The sequence below is a fragment of the Halichoerus grypus genome, chromosome 1, assembly GCF_964656455.1.
Source record: "Halichoerus grypus chromosome 1, mHalGry1.hap1.1, whole genome shotgun sequence".
NCBI classification, from domain to species: Eukaryota; Metazoa; Chordata; class Mammalia; order Carnivora; family Phocidae; genus Halichoerus; species Halichoerus grypus.
In genome coordinates this window covers 198602065-198622277 of record NC_135712.1, presented here as the reverse complement: position 1 = coordinate 198622277, position 20213 = coordinate 198602065, and the positions used below count along the sequence as shown (strand labels likewise).

At 41.6% G+C, this 20213-nt stretch overlaps 1 protein-coding gene across 2 annotated transcripts in view; it reads right to left on the bottom strand.

The window, feature by feature from the left end:
• RHOA (ras homolog family member A) overlaps positions 1 to 20213 on the bottom strand; it is a 61157-nt gene that overhangs the window by 10567 nt on the left and 30377 nt on the right. For both annotated transcript variants that reach the window (XM_078078189.1, XM_036100573.2), the window contains one exon: positions 101 to 257. In XM_078078189.1, the coding sequence (XP_077934315.1) occupies positions 101 to 256 (156 nt within the window). In that variant the 5' untranslated portion in view covers position 257. The remainder of the gene's footprint in view (positions 1 to 100; positions 258 to 20213) is intronic.

Here is a 20213-nt window from a genome sequence, read left to right as displayed (position 1 = left end):
GTGTACTGAAGAGACAAAAAGGCCTAATTCTCTACAGGCTCTATGAACATCTTTGCCTAAGATGCAAAATGAAACCAGTTGTTATGAAAAGTGTACTCACCTGCTTTCCATCAACTTCAATATCTGCCACATAGTTCTCAAACACTGTGGGTACATACACCTCTGGGAACTGGTCCTTGCTAAAGACGATGAGCAAACAAGTCTTGCCACAGGCTCCATCACCAACAATCACCAGTTTCTTCCGGATGGCAGCCATGCTGAAACATGAGACAAAGGTGTTATCTAGAACGCACAAGAAGCTATTAATAGCCCCAGGCTATGACACACACTTTTCTGATCATGGGGCACAAGCCTCTATTAGCACACCCAAATACAAAATGCTAGTACAACTTTCCACTTGACACCAAAACTCCACAACTAATGGTTATGCTTTTTTAAAGATTTATTTATTTATTTGAGAGAGAGAGAGAGAATGGAGTGAGGGGGGGAGAGAGAGAGAGGGAGAGAGAATCTTTAAGCAGACTCTGTGCTGAGTGTGGAGCCTGACGCCTGGCTCTATGCCAGGACCATGAGATCACGACCTGAGCTGAAACCAAGAACTGATGCTTACCTGACTGCTGCCCAGGCGCCACAAACTGTTATATAATGGTAAAAAGACTGAAAACTTATCCTCAAGATTAGAACAAGAATGGCCACTTTTGCCACTTCTATCCAACATGATAATGAAGATTCTAGCCAGAGTAATTAAGCAAGAAAAGAGATAAGACATCCAGACTGAAAAGGAAGAAGTAAAACTATCTTAATTTGTAGATGACATGACCTTATATATATATGGAAAATCCTAAGGAATCCACTAAAAATTATTAGAACAAATTCAGTAAGGTTGCAGGATACAAGATGAACATACAAAAATCAAGTACTTCTATAACCTGGTAATGAACAAAGTGAAAATGAAATTAAGAAGACAATTTCAGTTACAATACCTTCAAAAAGAATAGGGATAAATTTAACAAAAGTACAAAATATACTCTGAAAACTCCAAAACAGGGGCACCTGGGTGGCTCAGTTGGTTAAGCGGCTGCCTTCGGCTTAGGTCATGATCCCAGGGTCTTGGGATCGAGCCCTGCGTCCGGCTCCCTGCTCAGTGGGGAGCCTGCTTCTCCCTCTCCCTCTGCCTGCCTCTCTGCCTACTTGTGCTCTCTGTCAAATAAATAAATAAAATCTTAAAAAAAAAAAAATATGAAAACTCCAGAACATTGTTGAGAGAAAGATCTAAATGAATGAAAAGACTTGGAAGACAATACTGTTAAACGGCAACATCCTCCAAATTATTCTGCAGATTCAAGACAATCCCTATCAAAATACCAGCTGGCTTCTTGAATTGAGAGTCCAGAAATAAGCTCCCACATTTAGGGACAAGTGATTTTCAACAAGGATGCCAAGACAATCTGATGGAAGAAAACGTCTTTTCAACAAACAGTGCTGAGACAACTGAATAGATCCACACAAAAGAATGAAGTTAGAAAGCTACACCTCACATCATATACAAAAATTAACTCAAGATGGATTACAGGCCCAGGGGTACCTGGGTGGCTCATGAATTTTACCACTAGCTACTTCATGTGGGTCCTGGGGTCCTGAGATCAAGCTCTATGTCAGGCTCCATGCTCAGCATGGACTCTGCTTGAGACTCTCTCCCTCTCTCCCTCTGGCCCACTCCTCCATGCATGCTCATCTGCTCTAATAAATAAATTAAAAAAAAAAAAAAGAATATATTTATCACTAGCAACCAAAGAAAAAAGAGGTAATTGGACTTCCATCAAAATTTTTAAAACTTTTGTGCTTTGGGGTGCCTGGGTGGCTCAGTCGTTAAGCGTCTGCCTCTGGCTCAGGTCATGACCCCAGGGTCCTGGGATCGAGCCCTGCATCGAGCTCCCTGCTCCGCAGGAAGCCTGCTTCTCCCTCACCCACTCCCCCCCACTTGTGTTCCCTCTCTCGCTGTGTCTCTGTCAAATAAATAGATAAAATCTAAAAAAAAAAAAAAAAAAAAAAAGAGAGATACCATCAAGAAAATGAGAAGACATGGGGCGCCTGGCTGGCTCAGCATATGAGTTTTGATCTCAGAGTCCTGAGTTCAAGCCAAATGCTGCGTGTGGAGTCTACGTTTTAAAAAAAAGAAAGAAAGAAAAGAAGACAACCCACAAATAGGAGCAAATGTTTGCAAATAACATACCTAATAAGGGATGTGTACCCCCGTTCCTCCCCCTGCGCTCATGCATTCTCTAAAAAAATTAAATCTTAAAAAAAAAAAAAAATGGGCAAAGGATCTGAATAGATATGACCCAGCAATTCCATTCCTAGACATACATCTGAGAAAAATGAAAACCTATGTTCACACAAATACTTATACACAAATGTTCAGCAGCATTAAAATATTCATCACAGTTGGGGAACCTGGGTGGCTCAGTCAGTTAAGTGTCCAAATCTTGGTTTCGGCTCTGGTCATGAGATCGAGCCCCATGTTGGGCTCAGCACTCAGCAAGGAGTCAGCTTGAAGATTCTCTCCCTCCCCCTCTGCCCCTCCCCCTGCTCCTGCACTCTCTAAATAAATAAAATCTTTTTTTTTTAAGATTTTGTTTGATAGAAAGAGAACAAGCAGGCGGAATGGCAGGCAGAGGGAGAGGGAGAAGCAGCCCCCCAGGAGCAGGGAGCCCTCTGTGGGGCTCGATCCCAGGACCCCAGGATCATGACCTGAGCCAAAGGCAGCACTTAACCAACTGAGCCACCCAGGCGCCCAAATAAAATTTTTCCCCCCAAAAAGCGGAAACAAACCAAACATCCAACAACTGATGAATGGATAAAATGTGGTATATACATCTCCATAGAATGGAATCATGTTCAGCAATAAATAGAGGAAAAAGTGCTGATACATACCACAGTGTGAATGAAACTTGAAAACATTACATATGTGAAAGAAGCTTGCCACAAAGAACTACATACTGAGTGTCTCCATTTGAATAAAATTTCCAGGGTAACCTGGTTGGCTCAGTCAGTAGAGCATAGGACTCTTATCTCAGGGTCATGAGTTCAAGCCCTACATTAAAATTTAAAAAAACAAAAAACACAATACAGGGTGCCTGGATGGCTCAGTTGTTAAGCGTCTGCCCTCAACTCAGGTCATGATCCCAGGGTCCTGGGATGGAGCCCCATGTCGGGCTCTCTGCTCAGCAAGGAGCCCGCTTCTCCCCCCTGCTGCTCCCCCTGCTTGTGCTGTCAAATAAACAAAATCTTTAAAAAAAAGTGTGTGTATATATATGTATATATATGTGTGTATATATAAAATGTTCAGAACAGGAAAATACAGAGACAGAAAGAAGGTTGGTGGTTGCCTAAGGGAGTTGGAGGAGGGAGGAAAGAAAATGATTACTAAGGGAACAGTGGGGTTTCTTTTGGGGATGACAAAACTGAGATGGATGCAGGGCCACAGCTCTATGAATATACTATATAGTATGAATATATGACATTGAATTGTACACTGAAATGGGTAAACTCTAAGGTATATGGAGTGTATTTCAATAAAGCTGTTACCAAAAAAAAAAAAAAGAAGAAGAAAAAGAACCTCCAGAATCCTTCCATTTGCCAGAGACTAATTAATGGTCAACCACCCCAATTTCCACCATTCCCTCTTAGAATAGCACTCCAACCTTTAGCTGCGTATTTTGTTGCCTAGTTAAAAGACTACATTTCTTAGCCTCCCTTACATTAGGTATGGCTATGTACAAAGTTCTAGCCCATAAGATGTAATCAGCAATGCTTGTGGGACTTCCAGGAAGTCTTCCTTAAAGTTAAGTCATATGTCCTTCCTCATTCCCTTCCTCCTTCCTGGTGCTTAAACCTGGAGCCAAGGCTGCTTTCTGAACAGTCATCCTGGAATGTGAGGATATGGATGTGTGGATGAAGAACATAAGTGCCACATTCTGGAGCTGGAGGATTAAAAGGTAGAAAAAGCCTGGATCTTAGCTGCTCTTGGGAGCCACCATCTCAGCCCCAGACTGCCTACACTTCCACACTCCTTTATGTGAAAAATAAATGTCTTGTTTAAGATGGTATTTTTCAGATCTTTGTTACCTGTAGTCAAACTAATCCTCAACAATACATACTCATAAAACCAGACTATCTAAAGGGAATGCTTCCCAAACTGGAGCAGGTATGATAATTCACTGGGGTTACATGAAAGAAACACAAGAAACACATTTTTTAAGTCTAGAAAACCTAAGGAATTTAGCTTTAAAATTTTAATTGCATAAACTCCTAAGCAGAAGATCCCATAATGGGAAGGGCGCACAGTGCTGCCAGCATGCATTTGTGAGTTCTCAGTACGCTTAACATACGGCAGTATGTGCCTCGCTAAGTATATACACAGACTTTATGAAGTTTTAACTAAACCCAAAAGTGATCTAGTGATTTTTAAAGATCTTTTATTTTTTTGCACAAAAGCATTAGATTGAAGATAATACTAATAATGAAAGTACAATAATAAGCATAAACAGGAAATGTGCTTGATATCATTCTTTCAACAGCAGGAGCATGCAGGGGTGCCGGCCTGGCTCAGTCAGTAGTAAGCATGTGACTTTTGATCTCAGGGTTGTGCGTTCAAGCCCCACGTTTGGCTTGGAGCCTACTTTAAAAACAAACAAACAAACAAACAATAGGAGCATGCAATCAAAACAGTATTATATTGAGACCAGCCTTTAAACTATGGCCCAGTACTCTGGCCACCCCTTCAGCTCCCTTTTCCTTTTTTGCTTTGGATTCCTAATGGATATGGGACCGATCTCAAGGTCCTGTAGTTGTTTCACTTGTGTTTTGTCTTCCAACTGGACTGCAAATCACCTAAAATCAAAGAACGTGTCTTAAATTTCTTTGCAGCCTTATTCAGTTTGGTACTTTAGTGGGCATGCAGTAGGTATTAAATAAATACAAGAAAACCAAAAACCAAAAAACATTTCTTAAATGAGAAAGGAGATAGAGTACCTCATTTTCAGAATCCAGGGCACAGACACTAATGGATTTACCTCTTAAAAATTGTTCCTCTAGGTTCAGTCTGACTGCTAACATCTCGATAGGATTTGTAAATCCTTTTGTTTTTCTCATGCTCTCAAATTCACTTCTAGATTTTATATACTTCACACATCTCTTCAGGCCTAACTTGTACTGGTTTGTGCCCCAAGTCAAACAACCAGGGCCTCACGGGATGCAAACAAAATTCATCAGGAAATCCCTGGTTCAAAAAAAAGGCTGCCAGCTTTGAATACCTCCTTCCTAGAAGGCACTCAATTCTCAAGAAATAATTTCTCTCAATCTAATGTGGTTAAAGATGTACAAAATGACAATGCCAGGGAGCAACCAAAAAGGCTTTGGAAAATTTTCCTTGGGGAACATTTGGCCCAGGAAAAGTGTAAAACCAATCAGCCTCTACTGGTGAGAAAGAAATTACAAGTGATTATGGGACAAAATGAAAACGAAAGCCTAGAATTACAAACTGATTTCTGGGAGTGTGGCCACACAACCAGAGTTGTTGACAAGAAGTGAGAAGTACAAACATCAGGTCGTTTCCTGAAATGACCCAAGAAAATGTTCCTCTTGTCTTTTCCTTTAATTTTGTATAAATCCAGCACCTTTTTCAAGTACATGGCTTGCCACAGCTTGAGAAAGGAAATCACACCGAGCTCTCTCTGCAGTCTCTCTGCCGCATGTGTCATTTTCTAGGCTGAATGCAGTCTCAGAAACAATTCTTAAGAGCTTTGAGGAGATATTTATTTGTCCAGTAAAAGTCAGTTATGACATATTTAAGTCACCTGTAACTGTATGTAAAGGACTGTAAATTTCCTTCCTCAGTTCAAAATCTTTTATAAAAGTTACTGTGCCACCCTCACAAAAGTCGAAAGGAAAAAGAAAGGTCGAAAGGAGATCTCCCATGGTGCTGAGAGGGCACAAGTAATACCTGCCACCACAAGATCAGTCTTTCCCCACAATCTCAAAGAACGGTGCGTTCTGGCTGTGGACCAAACCTTGGCAAATTACATTAAGCAGTTACTGTTAACGAAGACAACCAATACTGTAATATATTTCCCACCCACATGCAAATAGAAATGGATGCCCAAGGAAAGCAATAGAGGGGCTACATGCAGTGTCCCATGTAATCCTGTGCTTCATACTCAACAGACAAAAGAGCAGACAGCTCACTGACGGGAGGCGGCACCGCACTCCTCTCCAGGGGATGCAGTATCTCAGCGAGCATCTCTTACGGGGCTGGCATCAGAGGAAGCACTCAGTAAACAGCAGCTCCTACTACTACGGTCTCTCCCTCCAGCTGGGCCTAACCTCACATCCTCTAGCACCTTTCAATTCATACAGTATTGCCACTTGTGGTATCCCACACCTCCTTTCTCTCTCCCTCTCTAATGGCTTCCTTCTCTCAGTCTACAATAAAGTGCAGAGTGCTCCTACTTCAAAATAATAAATCTTCCCACATTCACGCTTTCTTCTGGTTACTGTTCTCTCTCTGGCCTGTTTCAAAGAAAAGGTATACATTTCTGCTGCTTCACACCCACTGGCTTGCTTAAAATCCCTCCAACCTGCCTTCTGCCCAAACTACCAAAACTTTCTCAGTTTTCACTGAGACCAATGAATCACCAATGACCTCCCTTCACAAAATACAATCCACATTCTCCTTGATATTTTTTGTTCTAACTTACCTCCCTAACAAAAGACGCTGATGCGCTGATCTCTGTTGTCTGTCTCATTAGCTATAGCCTCCACACCTAATCACTCCCAGCCAGGCTGGGTTTTTCCCTCATCTCCTAATACTCTTACCTATCTCTGGGAATCTCAGTTCTTCAAAAAAAACACTTCTATGAATGTCATTCCCAAATATCTCTCTCTGACCCAGTCCCTGTTCTAAAACTTCTGATACACCTCAATTCTATGCTCTACTTGCATCTCAAATTCAACATCTTCCAGACATCATCCCAATCTCTGTCCAATCTTCTCTTCCCAGTTACTTCAATCCTGGTGATGAAAACAAAATTACACTCCTAAATACAGGTAGAAACCCTGTGGTTGGGGCGCCTGGGTGGCTCAGATGGTTAAGCATCCGACTCTTGATTTAACTTAGGTCATGATCTCAGGGCTGTGAGATGGAGCCCCGAGTCTGGCTCTGCACTGGGCGTGGAGCCTGCTTAAGATTCTCTTTCCCTCTGCCCCTTCCTCTCTAATAGAAAAGAAAAGAAAAAAGAAAAGAAGAGAAGAGAAGAAAAGAGAAAAAAAAAAAGAAAAGAAGAGAAAAGAAAAGAAACCCTGTGGTTACACAATTCTCCTACTTCCTTTGTTTCTCACAGCAAGACTGCTTTCAAGTTCTAGGGAATTCTGCCCCTTCATGGGTCTCCCTTCCACCACTACCACTACCCACTTTGACTTCCCATAATCATTGTTCCATTTCAAGTCTTCAGTCCTCAACACTGCCTACCTGGAAAAAAGCAAAAATGCAACTGGTCTCACCTCCCTTCCGTCCTGCTTGCTGCAGGCAAATTCTCCATTCCTACACCTGGGCTTTAGCCCATAAGGCCTTTCCTCAAAGGCCTTCAGAAGGTCCTCAATGCCAAAATCAGGTCAAAACTTCTCAGCCTTAACATTAGGGTCCTCTGAAATTCTAATTTTCTCTTCCCACTTTCTCTCCATTCCTTATCACACACCTAATTCCAGTAATTGGACTTGTAAAACTCCCCCACCTCAGCTCAAAGTAATGCCTTATTTGAATTTTTTTCTCCCTTTCTCCAGAAAATAACACCTCATCTGTCCACCCCAAGTATTGCCCTGTTCCAAAGCCTATTTCTTTTTTTTTTTTTAAGATTCTTTATTTTTAAGTAATCTCTATGCACAACGTGGGGCTCAAACTCACAACTCTGAGATCAAGTCACATGCTCTACCAACTGAACCAGCCAGGCACCCCGCAAAGCCTATTTCTTATTTCTGGTCCTACATCTTTCACTCCTCAAAATCAAATGTTGCCTCCAAGTGAGGCTTTAGTCCTCTCTTGGTCCTTATACACCTCAATTCAACCACTTTTACCAGGCACCCTACTCTATGGAAGAGAGATAGCAGTTCTATTTCTTGTGTGCTTGACTCATATCCATTCCTGAGTATAAGTTTCTTAAAGACAGGGACCACATCTGGCTTGGTCTGTCCCACTTGGAGCTGCATTATTAATGTAGCAAGGATATGCTGAATGGGATGCTAATACAGAAGAACAAAAGTACAAAGAAGGGGCATGTTTCCCAAAAATACTGATAAAAAACTTGACTCCTTGGCATTCTCTGTTTATTCTTTTCTTGAAGCAAGGACTGTTTTGTTTTTGCTTTTTTAAGATTTTATTTATTTTTTGACAGAGAGAGAGACCGCGAGAGAAGGAACACAAGCAGGGGCAGGGGGAGAGGGAGAAGCAGGCTTCCCGCTGAGAAGGGAGCCTCATGCGGGGATCAATCCCAGGACCCTGGGATCATGACCTGAGCTGAAGGCAGATGCTTAACGACTCAGCGCCCCCCTGCAAGGAGTGATTTTTATAGGATTCAGGAGATTGAAAAAAAAAAATAGGTGGAACAGTGAAGAATCAGACAAGTGAAATTCTAATCAAACTAACACAGGCCAAGCACAAAAATAATGAAAAAGACTATTTGGACCTGCATATATGCTATGTAGAGTATTTCAATAATATTCCTTTGAAAAACAGACTAATTAAAGTAGGTCAACCTGAACCTGACTTATTAGGAATGATTTTAAAGTCTCAACATTCCAGCTTCCCCTCCTTAGGTCTGATATGCCATATATAGTATTTGCTAACTGCCTTTCAAAAGCCTCCAATTTTAAGTATATACTTTCTACCATCACTGTATTGCAATTGGATCCTTCACACCTGAAAACATCTCCGTAAAATGCTGCCAGAAAGCCAGGTAACACCTGAGCAAAGATGACTCCTGTTAGTGGTTACTGTTCATAGTGGGACACTGTACCAAGTATATCAGGCCTCGTCCTGCCCTTTGATTTACACGGCCAAGAAAATTCCCTAGAAGGGAAACACAGGCAGTTATCAGTATCAACAGAGGCTGCCAATCAAAATCAACCACAATGAGAAGAAGCCGACCCTGACTTGGATACCTGGATGCCTTGCCTCTGGTACCTTGCTTTGATAATAAGCAGCTACTATTCTATAGGAAAATATAAGTCCCTCCATTCTCCTGGTATAGTCTCACTCACAAAGTTACTGATAATCACACACACAAAGTCAGTAAGACCTTCTGTGTACAGAATGCTTGGACACAGAGCTCTAAGTTACAGCAATAGGAAAAACTTAATGACACATGGGTGGCTATCTATGGCTAGCATTCAATCATCTTGTGGTTAAAGTATAAAAAACAAAGCAAAAACAAAAAAAAACCCGTTAATTGCTATTTAACGTTTTCTATTAAAAGAGTAGGAACCATTGTTTTACTGGTTCAAAGACTCGAAACTTACCAAAGATTGGCTCTTACTTGGAACTCGAGGATGGGACTGGCCCTGCTGCTGAGGTGCACAGTGCTGGGAATGAATGGCAAGATGACACCCTTGTGTCTTCCTTTCACAAGAGGAAATAAGGTCTGTCTGGACATAAACATTCTCCCCTGAACAGCCGTGAGGACAGAGGGTAAGAACATCCTTTTTGTGATGTGCAAATCCTGGCTGACATGGTCACAAGTACTCAGGAGCTGGGGCACCTGGGTGGCTCAGTTGGCTAAACAGCTGCCTTCAGCTCAAGTCATGGTCTCGGGGTCCTGGGATAGAGCCCCATATTGGGCTCCCTGCTCAGTGGGGAGTCTGCTTCTCCCTCTCCCTCTGCTGCTCTCTTGCTCAAGCTCTCTCTCTCAAATGAATAAAATCTTTTTTTTTTTTTTTTTTTTTTAAATAAGTACTCGGGGGGCGCCTGGGTGGCTCAGTCGTTGGGCGTCTGCCTTCGGCTTAGGTCATGATCCCAGGGTCCTGGGATTGAGCCTGGCATCAGGCTCCCTGCTTGGCGGGAAGCCTGCTTCTCCCTCTCCCACTCCCCATGCTTGTGTTCCCTCTCTCGTGGTGTCTCTGTCAAATAAATAAATAAAATCTTTAAAAGTAAATAAATAGGGGCGCCCGGGTGGCTCAGATGGTTAAGCGTCTGCCTTCGGCTCAGGTCGTGATCCCAGGGTCCTGGGATCGAGTCCCGCATCGGGCTCCCTGCTAGGCGGGGAGCCTGCTTCTCCCTCTGTCTCTGCCTCTCTCTCTCTCTCTCTCTTTCATGAATAAATAAATAAAACATAAAAAAAAAAATCTTTAAAAATAAATAAATAAATAAAAATAAAAATAAGTACTCGGGAGTAATGCCTCGTTTTTCAGGGTGACTCCTCTGCTGGCATTGTTGATGATGCACATTCCAAAGCATATACCTCACTGGCCCCATCAGAGGGACACAGCAACCACAAGATACACTTCACTGCCATGTCTGATAGTGATGCCTACCGCTAATCACAGGCTGGTTGCGGCTCTCAACTCCATTTCTGCCTATTACCTGACATACAACTTCTTTAAGAAAAAAACAAAAAAACAAAACAAAACCACACTATACTAACCATTCTCCTGATGTTCTCTTTAATACAAATGGTGTCAGAAGTTCCAAAAACTGCTACAACAGATCCTAACAAACTGTGTGGACCTTCATGAGTGACCATGACACCTACACACTAGTGTATCACAATGCCCTTTCTATACATTTGACAGGAACTTATTTGATCCTGAACTTCCAAAGGCAGGTATAATTATCATTAATTTCTATTTTACCAACGGGGAAAGCAGCTTAGTGACTAGAATTTATTGAGTGTAAGGCCAATATATTAAAACACATTAATTTTCAAACTGAAAAACCATTCCGGCATAAAGTACACCATTTCCCACCTGTTTTTAGAGACGTTGCTGAGATATAACTTGTGCAATTGGGACACACAACAAAGGATTTACTCACTGCCAAAGAGACCTACAAGTCAGTCATACTTCAACTCTATTAGCCTATATTTCTGCCAGTCAACAGATAAATTAGGCCAGGTCTACTCAGCAAACATGTTGTGGAAGACCACCTAACTGGTCACAAGGGGGGGCGGTTTGGAGACATGTGAAAAGACTCTATTCTATTAAAGTGTGGTACACAACATGTTCTTAAAAATAGCTTTATTGAAATATAATTCACATACCATACAATTTACACATTTAAAGTATACAATTCTGGGATCTAATGTACAGCATAGTGATTACAGTTAATACTGTGTTATATACTTTTTTTTTTTTTTTAAAGATTTTATTTATTTGACAGAGACAGCGAGAGCAGGAACACAAGCAGGGGGAGTGGGAGAGGGAGAAGCAGGCTTCCCGCTGAGCAGGGAGCCCAATGTGGGACTCGATCCCAGGATTCTGGGATCATGACCTGAGCCGAAGGCAGCCGCTTAACGACTGAGCCACCCAGGCGCCCTATAATACTTTTTTTTATTCATGAGCGTCAGAGAGAGAGAGACGCAGAGGAAGAGGGAGAAGCAGGCTCCCTGCCTAGCAGGGAGCCCGATGCGGGACTCGATCCCAGGACCCTGGGATCATGACCTGAGCTGAAGGCAGACGCTTAACCATCTGAGCCACCCAGGCGCCCCTGTATTATATACTTTAAAGTTGCTAAGGAGTAAATCTTAAATGATCTCACCACAAAAAAGACATGGTAATTATGTGACATAATGCAGGTGTTAGCTAATGTATCAACACTTTGTACACCTTTAACTTATACAATGTCATGTCAATTTTATCTCAAAGTGGAGAAAATAGTATACAGTTCAATGGGTTTTAGTATATTACATTATTTTTAGAAGTTGTGATAATATATAACAAAACTTGCCATTTTAATTATTATTATTATTATTTTTTTTAAAGATTTTATTTATTTATTTGACAGAGAGAGAAAGCGAGAGAGGGAACACAGGCAGGGGGAGTGGGAGAGGGAGAAGCAGGCCTCCTGCGGAGCAGGGAGCCCGATGCGGGGCTCGATCCCAGGACCCCGAGATCATGACCTGAGCCGAAGGCAGTCACTTAACCGACTGAGCCACCCAGGCGCCCCACCATTTTAATTATTTTTAAGTATACAACTGTGATACTGTGATTTACATATATTTGGTCTTAGTCCCTGTTCCTGGCACAGGGCTCCTAAAACCCTTCTAATTTCCTAAATTATATGAACAATGGAAGAACTTTTTATGTTTGCTATTTTGTCCTCAAATATCTCCAGTTCCTGAAATAGCTCTGGAATGATAGATCAAAGTCAAAGGCGTGTCTTGTTATTTATAACAAACTCTCTTTCAACCACACCAGAGTTTATGTAAATGAAGGGACTTTGGAAAATCCCTTAAAGATGGAGGCTGGTTGCCAGGGGAACCAACCACGGGGATTCCAACTTTCAGCCCCTCCCTGCCATCCTAGAGTAGGGAAGAGGGACTGGAGGTTGAAGTAATCACCAAAGGCCAATGATTTAATCAATCATGCCTACTTAAAGCCTCCAAAAAACTAAAAGGGCACGCTTCAAAGACCTTCCAGGGTGGTGGACATGTGCAGGTACCGAGAGAATGACACATCTGGGTGGGCGGGCAAGCTAGCTCCACATCCCTTCCCACATATCTTGTCCTATGTATCTGGCTGTTTTTGGGTTATATGCTTTTATAATGAACTTGTAATCTAGTGAGTAAAGTATCTTCCTGAGTTCTGTGAGTTGCTCTTGAAAATTAACTGAACTCCAGGAGGAGACCGTGGGATCCTGGGATTTACGTTCAGTCAGTCAGAAGCACAGGTAATAACCTGGACTTGCTATTGAGGTCTGAAGTGGGAGGCTGTGGGGCAGTCTTGTGGGACTAAGTGCTTAACCTGTGGGATCCGATGTGAACTTCAGGTAGCTAGTGTCAGAACTGAATTGAATCGTAGGACACCAGTCAGTGTTGTGGAAATGCTTGGTGTGGGAACACGCCCCCCCCCCCAATTTGGTGACCAAAAGTGTGAGAAGTGGAAGGTGTTGTAGGGGAGTACTGAGTAAAGGATACAAACAGGAGATGTTTTTTTCCTTTACAACAATTTAGTGGCAGTAATTACATTCACAATGTTGTGCAATCACTGCCACTATTTTCAAAGCTTTCTCATCACCCCAAAGAGAAACTTGTAACCATTAAGCAGTAACTCCTCATTCTTCTCTCCCCTTAGCCCTTGATAAACTCCTCTAATCTACTGTCTTTATAAATTTGCCTATTCCAGGGGCGCCTGGGTGGCTCAGTCGGTTAAGCGGCTGCCTTCAGCTCAGGTGATGATTCCAGGGTCCTGGGATCCAGCCCCGCGTCAGTCTCCCTGCTCAGCGGGGAGTCTGCTTCTCCCTCTGCCTGCTGCTCTGCCTACTTGTGCTATCTCTCTGTCAAATCAATAAACAAAATCTTTAAAATTTGCCTATTCTAGGGGCACCTGGATGGCTCACTCAGTTAAGTATCTGCCTTCGGCTCAGGTCATGATCCCAGGGTCCTGGGATCGAGCCCCACATCGGGCTCCTTGCTCAGCAGGAAGCCTGCTTCTCCCTCTCCCTCTGCCCGCCACTCCCCCTGCTTGTGCGCGCCCTCTCTGTCAAAAATATAAATAAAATCTTTAAAAAAAAAAAAAATGCTCATCTATGTTGTAGCATGTATCAAATTTCATTTCTTTTTATGGCTGAATTATATTCCATGGTGTGGATATACCACATTTTGTTTGTCCATTTACCTGCTGGTGTATGCTTGGCATTACTTTCACCTTGTGGCTATTGTACTAATGCTGCAATGAACAGTGGCATCCAATAAGTCTCTGCTCAAGTCTCTGCTTTCAACTCCTTTAAGTATATAGATATATAGATGTACAAACACACACCTAGGAGTGGAACTGTTAGGCAATTATATGATTTTGCTTTTTAAAGAACTGCCAAAATGTTTCCTACAGTAGCTATACCATTTTACATTCCCATTAGCAATGTACAAAGATTCCAATTACTTCACATCCTTGCCAACACTATTTTAATTATTGCCACTTGAGTGGGTGTGAAGTGGCGTCTCATATGGTTTTGATTTACATTTTCCTAGTGACTAATAATGTTGAGCATCTTTGCATGTGCTTATTGGCCGTTTGTATATTTCTTTGGGAAAAATGTCTGTTCAAATCCATTGCCCATTTCTGAACTGGGTTGCTTTTACTTTCCTGATGGTGTCCTTTGAAGCACACTTTTGATGAAGTCCAATTTTATCTATATTCTCCTTGGTTGCTGTCGATTTGTGTCATATCTAAGAAACCATTGCCAAATCCAAGGTCATGAGAAATCTCTATTTTTTTCTAAGACTTGCGCAGTTTTAAGTCTTACATTTAGGCTTTTTATCTCTTTTAGGTTAATCTTTATACATGGTATGAGGTAGGAGTCCAAATTCATTATTTTGTCATGTGGAAATCTAGTCATCCCAGCATTATCAACACTATTCTTTCCCCACTGAATGGTGTTGGTAACCATACTGAAAATCAACTGACTCTAAATGTGAGGACTTATTTCTTGATTCTCAATTTTATTCCACTGATCTGTATGTCTGTCTTTATGCCAGTACGACACTGTCTTGATTACTGTTGGTTTGTAGTTAAGTTTTGAAATCAGGAGGTGTGAGTCCTCCAACTGTGTTCTGTTTCAAGATTGTTTTGGCTATTCCAGGTCCCCTGGATTTCCAAATGAATTTTAGGAGCAGCCTGTCAATTTCTGCAAAGAAGGCAGCTGAGATTTTTAATAAGGACTGCACTGCATCTACAGATCAATTTGAGGATTACTGCCACCTTTACAGTATTAAGTCTTCTGATCCATGAAGACACGATGTCTTTCCATTTATTTAGGTCATCTTTTGTTTTTTTCAACCTTCTCCTCCACAGCTTCCTTTTTCTCCTACTTATACCTAGACCCATAGGCATTTAGCTAAAGGTGGAGAAATTTTGTCTTCCACCACTTCCTGGAAAAATGCCAAAAATAGTAAACATTTTAATAATGCTGTTACAAACTTTTTACTTTTTATTAACACATTTAATCCTCATAACTGCCCAATGAGATAGAGCCTAGTAATATCATTTCCCTTAAGTATCAAAAGGCTAACTTGCCGTAGGTCACACAGCTGGCTAGTAAGGGGCAGAACTAGGCACTGAACTAATAAGCAATCTATTCCAGAGCCCCCATTCCTTAACACTCCACTTTCTTGCCCTCCTTCCTTCCCCCCAAATGTCAAGAAGCAATTATACAGCTTATAGTGTCCTTTTCACCTTTGCTACCCAAGTAAACCTTAGTGACATTGTGAGTCAATCAGTTAATATGTAACTGAAGGTGACTGATTACTCTCAATTATTTCTTCTTGAGGTTTTGATGTATTTGATTAAAAGCCTTGTGGTTTTGGGGCACCTGGCTGGCTCAGTAGGTAGAGCATGCAACTCTTGATGTCAGGGTCTTGAGTTCAAGCCCCAAGTTGGGGGTAGAGATTACTTTTTTTTTTTAAAGAAAAAATTTTTGAAGATATTATTTATTTATTTATTGGGGGGGGGGGGAAGAGCACAGAGAGGGAACTCCATCCTAGGATCCTGAATTTATGACCTGAGCCGAAGGCAGACACTTAACTGACGGAGCCAACCAGGTGTCCCAAGATTACTTAAAAAAAAAAAAAAAGGCTTGGGGTTTAAAAATTATGTTACATTTATTTGACGTTTCCCAGGTTGTTTTCTAGCTTTTTGTGATTTTTTTGCACACATTCTTTTTAGAATGTCATTCACATAAAAAGAGGAAGAAAGAGTTGCCAAATATCAAGTATATTTGAGTTGCCATGAAGTTAGCAACTCTTAGTTCTAGTGTGTCTTAAGTCTGTTTACTCTCACTGGGGGACAGATGATGTCAAGCAAGGGTTGTGGCTTTCTGCGCTGCAGGAAACTCTGCTACAGTAAGACTGATAAGCGGTGGCCAGCCCTTTTCACACTTCTTTTTACAAGTCTAATGATTTCCTGTAGTCTAACTACAACCTATTTGTATTTGCACTCCTACTTGCCTTGCTCATCTAGTTGCAATGTGGGAGTGGTCTGTCCATCAGACATTTTCAGCAGTTAAGAGTGGCTGCTTCCTGCACTTGGGCAGGTAAACCACAACCACGCATTAACATTCAGTTCTCTCCATTTCACATAGCAATCTTTGGTGATTTCCTCATGTTTCTGTGACCATTATGTAGACTCACATTTGTCTAAATAGCTTCCTGAAGGTTTTCTGGATTTTTCATTTAGCCTAGAGTTTAGTATACAGCATTCTAGTCTTCCTAGCTTAATTGGTCTGAAATTAAAAAGAACTGCTCACTGGACAAAAAACAAATACTGTAAGACACTACTGACTGACCTAATGTCCTATATTTTTAATCCTTCAATCATCAGTTTTCAATTAACAAAATAATCTTTTTTTTTTTTTTAAAGATTTTATTTATTTATTTGACAGAGAGAGACACAGCGAGAGAGGGAACACAAGCAGGGGGAGTGGGAGAGAGAGAAGCAGGCTTCCCGCCAAGCAGGGAGCCCGATGCGGGGCTCGATCCCAGGACTCTAGGATCATGACCTGAGCCGAAGGCAGACACTTAACCATCTGAGCCACCCAGGCGCCCCCAAAATAATCTTATTAAGACAAATATCTAGCCATGACAATTCAACTAGCTATTTCGTTAGAATCTGGAGTCTCTTGTCAGTGGTTCTCAAAGTGGTCCCCAGACTAGTGCTATCAAAGTCACCTGACAACTTGATAGAAATGCAAATTCTCAGCTCCCACTACAAACCTACTGAATCAGAACTCACTCCCAGGAGTGAGTTCTGGACAAACTCCCAGGAGTGAGTTCTGATTCCTCTGGGTTTAAACAAGCCCTCCAGGGGAGCCTGCATTGGGCTCCCTAATCAGTGGGGAGTCTGCTTCTTTGTCTCCCTCTGCCCCTCCCCTCTGCTCGTGCTCAAAATAAAATATAAAATAAAATAAAAATAAACAAGCCCTCTAGGTGATTCTGACTCGTGTCCAACTTTGAGAACCTTTGATTTAGTGTATGCTTATCTTTACTGTACAGGTAAAATGAAGCACCCACCCACCAGGTACCCAAAGCTAATTTTTAGTGAGTCTTACAATTTCTCCGAAATCTTTTTTTTTTTTTTTAATGTTTTACTTATTTATTCATGAGAGTCAGAGAGAGAGAGAGGCAGAGGCAGGGGGAGAAGCAGGCTCCCCGCCTAGCAGGGAGCCCGATGCGGGACTCGATCCCAGGACCCTGGGATCATGACCTGAGCCGAAGGCAGACACTTAACCATCTGAGCCACCCAGGAGCCCCTCTGAAATCTTTTTATTTGCTTCTTAGTGATCGTCTGAACTACTCTGCCACTCTTTTGGCTTGTATTATAAAATTTCAATTTACATCTTAGTATGTTTCATAGGCATCTTATTTCCCCATTAAACTTCTTAGTCCAAAGTAATCCTTTTTCACAAAAGCAGCTTTCTAAAATGGCCAATAAACAGGAAAAGGTGTTCAATACTATTAGTCATCATATCAAATTAAAGCCACAACGAAGGGCATCTGGGTGGTCCAGTCAGTTAAGCATATGACTCTTGATTTCGGCTCAGGTCATGGTCTCAAGGCTCGTGAGATCAAACCCCATGTCAGGCTCCATGCTCAGCGTGGAGTGTGCTTGTCCTTCTCCTTCCCCCTTGCTGCCCCCCATGTGCACACGCTCTCTAAAATAAATAAAATAAAATCTTTAAAAAAATTTAAGGCCACAATGAGATATCACTACACACCCACCAGCATGGCTAAAATGTAAAAAGTGCTGTTGGGGGGAACCTGGGTGGTGCAGTTGGTTAAGTGTCCAACTCTTGATTCTGGCCCAGGTCATGATCTCAGGGTCATGAAATGGAGCCCCAAGTTGGCATGGAGCCTGCTTAAGATTCTCCTTCCCCGGGGCGCCTGGGTGGCTCAGTCGTCAAGCATCTGCCTTCGGCTCAGGTCATGATCCCAGGGTCCTGGGATCGAGCCCCACATCGGGCTCCCTGCTCGGCAGGAAGCCTGCTTCTCCCTCTCCCATTCCCCCTGCCTGTGTTCCCTCTCTCATTGTCTGTCAAAAAATAAATAAAAATCTTAAAAAAAAAAAAAAATTCTCCCTCCCTTCTGCCCCTCCCCCCAACATACACCTTCTCCCTCTTGGGGGAAAAAAAAAAGTGCTGCTGGATGCAAATTAACTGGAACTCCAATTTACTGCTGGTGGGAGTGTACAACTACTTTGCAAAACTGCTTAGTAAGTAGAACATTCAATCTCAGGTATAAACCCACAGAAATGTTTAGTAAATAAGTATACCAAACACATGTGCAAGATTTCCTAATAGAAATCATCATCAGTCAACAGTTGAGTGGATACATAGTGTTATATCAAAGACCAGAGTATTACACAGCAATGAAAAGTAAACCAACTGCTACTTGAAGGAACTTGGATCAATCTCTGAAAGATTGTTAAACAAAATAAACCAGACCCAAACCAAATCCAGCAAAGAAATTCAAATCCAGGCAAAACCAATCAATAGTGAAAGAAATCAGATTAGTCGAGTGCCTTAAGAAAGGAAAAAGACACAGGGAAGCTTTGGGGATGCTTGTTGTGTTGCTTCTTGATCTTAGTGGTGGCTACATGGATCTGTTGTGAAATTCACTGAATTGTGCACAAAATTTATTGTTTATCCAAAAATTAACTCCTGTACTATTAGTTTTTTTTTTTTTTTTAGATTTTATTTATTTATTTGAGAGAGAGAGAATGAGAGAGAGCATGAGAGGGGAGAGGGTCAGAGGGAGAAGCAGACGCCCCACTCAGTGGGGAGCCTGATGTGGGACTCGATCCTGGGACTCCAGGATCACGACCTGAGCTGAAGGCAGTTGCTTAACCAACTGAGCCACCCAGGCGCCCCACTATTAGTTTTTCTAACTTAACACTTCTTTCCTAGTGCTCTCTATCTTGGTTTTCTTTATTGCTTCCCTCTGATATCTTAAGACTTTTTGAGAGTTTAGTCTTTATTTTCTCTTTTTTATATACCTTCCCATGCCTTTTTTTTTTTTCCCCAAGCACAGACTATTTAAGTTATTTAGAGTGGCCAAGGAATAGTAAAGGAAGGTCTATTTCTCATGTAGTAATCATCTAAGGGTGTTTATTTGGATTTTATAGGTTCTTATAAAATGCAAATGCAGCTGAAAGAGTCCAACCTATCACACTTTATATATTACCACAATCTAGTGGTCTTCCTCACACCTGAGAGAATCAATCAAGAAATTGTAATTTGTATTATAAAAATTAATTTGGGAAAAAAAGGAGTACTTTTAGAAAGCCCAGAATAGATGCTGGCTGGCTGGCTGCTTTTGTTCCATCTAGGAAAGCAACTTTTCCCTTCTGCAAATGGGTTCTCATTTCATTGTTAAAAATTTTTCAGGATTAGGAGTAAGGTATATTCAGCGTTCAGCATCACTCCATTTCTGTCATCATAAGGAACTGTCACCACATAGATGATTTGGTACAGCAAAAGAGCTCTGAAGGCCAAGGACCTGTATACTGGAAACTACAAAACATTGGTGAAAAAAATTAAAGACACAAATGAAAAGATATCCCATGTTCATGGATTGAAGAACTTGATATTGTTAAGATAACAATACTATACAAAATGATCTACAGAGGGGCACCTGGCTGCTCAGTCAGTGGAGCATGAGACTCTTGATCTCGGGGTTGTAAGTTCAAGCCCCATATCAGGTCTAGAGATTACTTAAAAATAATTTTTTTTATATGATCTACAGACTAATACACCCCCTATCAAAATGCCAGTGTATAAAAACAGACATATAGTCAAATGCGATAGGACAAAGAGACCAGAAATAAACCTTCACAAATATGGTCAATTGATTTTTGACATGGCACCAAGATATTTTATGAGAAAGGGCAGTCTTTTCAATAAACAGTGCTAGTAGAAGCTATATTCACATGTAAAAGAATTTAGACTCTTAACTTGT